The following is a 3,758-nucleotide window of genomic DNA, read 5'->3' on the forward strand; positions in this document are numbered from 1 at the left end:
GCAGATTTCATGGAGTACAAAAAAAATTAAAGCAGTAAAACGAAATTTGAGGGAAAAGAAACAAAAATACTTCACGACGCGTCAATTTGAAGGCACACACGCAAATCCTCTTCATTAGGCCAGAACCATGCCTAAGCGAAGCAATTACCTCCAGTCCAGAGCATAGAACTTACATAGAGGTGATAAAACAACAAAAAGCTAAAACTGCAAAGGAGAATGAGGGATTCTATTTCTGGGTGTTCAATTACTCAAGGACGCGTCTTAACTAACAAATATCAGAGAACAACAACCCCCGCAAGATATGAAACCTTTAGGAATTCATTATAGTCAATTTTGGATTGAAACTTCGATGCGACGAAGGCTTTTGATGGTCAATCTGAGCTTCAGGAACCTACCATAGTATTTTTGTATCTCCTCCCCCAATTTTCATTCTCCTACTTTATAAATTTGTATATATCTTTAGAGCACTAATTCTAATAGTTCTATGGTCATTGATTTTGCCTAACTTTATGCACAGAATTGTTATGGCCTTTTCTTCGACTTTCTCATTTCTGTTTGCCAAAAAAGGAGTGTTATGTCACGTCACAGAGGGTTGGTTGTGTATGGTTGTCGTCTACCTTACGATGGTGAAAAGAATTTTCATGATGGACTTAGCAATAAATTCAGATGCCATACCATATAGCCTTATATCCTCGGATGCATTGGTAAGATCAGTGTTTGGCCAAGACGAATTGACGATTGTGGTAACTGACGTTGCAAATAGTTCCATATGAGGGAGATCGACTGTCATCACCCTCATCATAGGAGTTGCCTACGGGAGACTAGCAAATAGTGAGTAAACGAGTGATTTATGAAGTTTACGAAGAATTTTACAGTGATCGTATAGAGCCATCACTGCAACCGCCACTGAGAAGCTTTCAGTGGAATATGGGTGATAAAGGTTCACTTATGTTTGAAGTACTTACATTGCACACTGGGTACCATACACAAGATGTGCTCCCCAGAGTGGATAGTCAGGGAAGAATGGTAGTGATCGCTTTACAACCTGCTAGATATTTAGGCACGACAGTGCCCCGAAGGCCCCGTCTGCGATGGCATCCGATACAATCGACGCATGGAATGGTGCAGCTGTATAGAGCATAACAATAAGCAAACCTATAAGCTTCGGCGACAAGCTGTTATAAACAGGATTGAGCCGTTTTTACTTTCAAAGAGAATCGACAGAAAATCGACCTCGCTGTTGTCTCACCGCATTTCCCAAGCATTTCCCTTGTCCAATTGAGGATGCGGTTGGGATGCGGGTGTCGTTGAAGATAAGCTAATGCAAGCAAAGATGCGTTCATTTAGTACCGACATGTAAAAAGTCGTTGTACATACCACATGCGCGCCGACGCATGTCCCTTAGTTTTGAGTGTAAGAAGTAAGGATTGGTCAGTGGCATAAGAAAATAATAAAAATAATCTTTTTATGTCGATATCGATCATATCTGCCTCTTCCTCTGATTCTCCTAGTTCACCTCCACATCCTTGAGTACTTGAGTACCCTGATGCGAACAAGCCAGAGTACGATCACAATGTCTTCAACCCGCGTGGGCGGGGCTTGCGAGACCGGACGAAGCTCATGGAGGACATCTGTTATTTTTTGGTCGGAAAGCTAGAGGGTGGGCGAGATGGTGCCAAGACTGTGAGTTTAAATGCTTTTTGGTAGTGTGGTTTAGTTCTTGACATGCGTAGGTCACTAGATTCTACCGATGTATCCGTGTTCGCAACCTTCGGAAACAGTGGCGTTTCGGACGTCTTTGTCAAAGTATTTTGAGACCTCAAGGTATCACTCACTGTATCCTTCGTTGAAACCCTCTCTGTGTGCTAGCGGTGGGAAAGCAAAAGCGAAGGAATCAATAACTGAGGTTGAAAGTTTGGCGACTGCTTGGTGGTGGATGGACGTTGTGGTTCGTAAGTCTCTGCTAGAAGAATGTTCCGGTGAAAAGTACGCTTCTTTTTCTGCCAACACCCTTTGTCTAATCTCTTCTGGATAGGTTTGTACGCCTTTGTTATCTGTTTCCACGCATGTGCTGTTGAGGGGCTCTTCAACTGTATGGTAGGTTCGCCTCAAACGCCCTTCCTGTTTAAAGCCGTCTGATGATTCCACCAAGGCTCTCTTTCTCAGTCAGCCGTCGATCTACATTGATCTCTTGGCCAAGTTCCAGTCAACTCGACATTTGTGGTTCCGAAACGCGAACTGTCGCAGCTCTCCCCCGTCTCACTTTCCTTATAAGGAAAGTTGATCATTTGGGGGAGGATATAGTACATAACGAACAGTAGAAATATATGCCGGTTTGGTGTAGTGGTTATTTGTGCAGGTTACTTGGTGCTTACCAAAGTGTTCAGGGTTCAATTCTGCTTCCTCCATTTTTTTTTCTACTTAAAACAATTACTTTACAGGATATTTTTCTCTCCGCACGGTAGCGCGTTCGTGTTTTTGGTTAAGTTAGGAGGTTAGGTTAGTTGTTAGGGTTGGGGTTGTTTTTCTCCCCGCACGGTAGCGCGTTCTCAGTTAGGTTAGGTGGTTCGGTTAATGGTTAGGGTTGGGGATATTTTCCTCCCCACACGGTAGCGCATTCTCGGTTAGGTTAGGTGGTTAGGTAGTTAGGTTAGGTGGTTAGTTAGGTTAGGTGGTTAGATGGTTAGGTGGTTAGGGTAGTTTATATGCTCGAGAACGTGCAGTAGCGCGCTCTCGAGCCGACTTAGGGCAACGGCACATTGCCCTAAGTCAGGTTAGGTGGTTAAATAGTTAGGGTAGGTTAGGTGCTCGAGAACGCGCAGTAGCGCGTTCTCGAGCACGACTTAGGGCAATGGCACATTGCCCTAAGTCATAATATTGCCATATATGGAGTGCCGGTGATTGCCAGCACATCACATGTGTGAGACGGGGGGAGACGTATGACACTTCGAAACGCGTCACTTCTCATGCGACGACAAGGTGACCTAAAATCATTGCGCGTGAGTTATTGTCTTGCCGTTGCCTCATCCTATTGACGGTATCTTTTGACAGCACAATCTCAATTCGCATGCTGGCGAAGGAACGTCACGATACGACTCGACGCAAAAGTTGGTCTCCTTATCGGACTCGAAGTTCAACGATTTGGCGAATTCATCCTGGAGTGGCGAAGAAGGTCTCAAAGTCCTCCATGCCCTCCTTGAAATGGCCACCCCCGAAATTGATGACACCATGTACCCGGCTGTCATCAGATTCTATCCAGATGACGAGTTTTAGCGAAAACGACAGGGTCAGTTCTAACCTTAAACCTCTCTTCGTCTTAGGTGGCACCCCCACCTCCACTTCCCATTGCAGCCGCTCACCACCCGTCAAATCTACGAAAACTGCAGAAGCCGATCTTCAACAATGCTAAAACCAAGAATGCCGAGCGCACTACACAAGCCCAACTCATCCTCTCCGACTCTCTCAATGCAGAGAAGAACACTGGCTGAGGCACTTATCAAGCCTGGCTTAACGGATGGAAGTCTTGCGATGTCTGAGGTGCGTTCCAACTTTAGCCCAAATCACGGATGTCGGCAGCTTCGAGCCGATCATAACTTGCTCCGCAGCATGATCTGCAGGATGATGTGTTCTTTTCTTGTTTGTTCCTAGTTTCTCATCACCAGTCCGATAAACAGTACAGTCGTGGACAAGCAAAGCCCACTAATAAAAATGGAAATGTATTGATGGCTACCAAAGTGCCCAGAAAACGTGCAGATACG

The 3,758-nt window shown here is 45.1% G+C and overlaps 2 protein-coding genes across 2 annotated transcripts; one reads left to right on the forward strand and one right to left on the reverse strand.

Annotated features, from left to right (window-relative positions):
- Positions 1–710: 710 nt before the first annotated feature.
- LACBIDRAFT_335777 (uncharacterized protein) lies at positions 711–2,409 on the reverse strand (the record flags this gene model as incomplete). Its single annotated transcript, XM_001890675.1, has 7 exons — positions 711–821; positions 966–973; positions 1,156–1,175; positions 1,250–1,318; positions 1,378–1,543; positions 1,836–2,090; positions 2,376–2,409. The coding sequence occupies 7 exons, from the start codon at positions 2,407–2,409 to the stop codon at positions 711–713; spliced, it is 663 nt and encodes a 220-aa protein (XP_001890710.1).
- Positions 2,410–2,966: 557 nt separating this feature from the next.
- Positions 2,967–3,273, forward strand: LACBIDRAFT_298371 (uncharacterized protein; the record flags this gene model as incomplete). Its single annotated transcript, XM_001890667.1, has 2 exons — positions 2,967–2,999; positions 3,052–3,273. 2 exons carry the CDS (start codon positions 2,967–2,969, stop codon positions 3,271–3,273), a joined length of 255 nt encoding a protein of 84 aa, XP_001890702.1.
- Between the last annotated feature and the right edge of the window lie 485 nt (positions 3,274–3,758).

Source organism: Laccaria bicolor, genomic scaffold (genome assembly GCF_000143565.1).
Source record: "Laccaria bicolor S238N-H82 LACBIscaffold_148 genomic scaffold, whole genome shotgun sequence".
NCBI classification, from domain to species: domain Eukaryota; kingdom Fungi; phylum Basidiomycota; class Agaricomycetes; order Agaricales; family Hydnangiaceae; genus Laccaria; species Laccaria bicolor.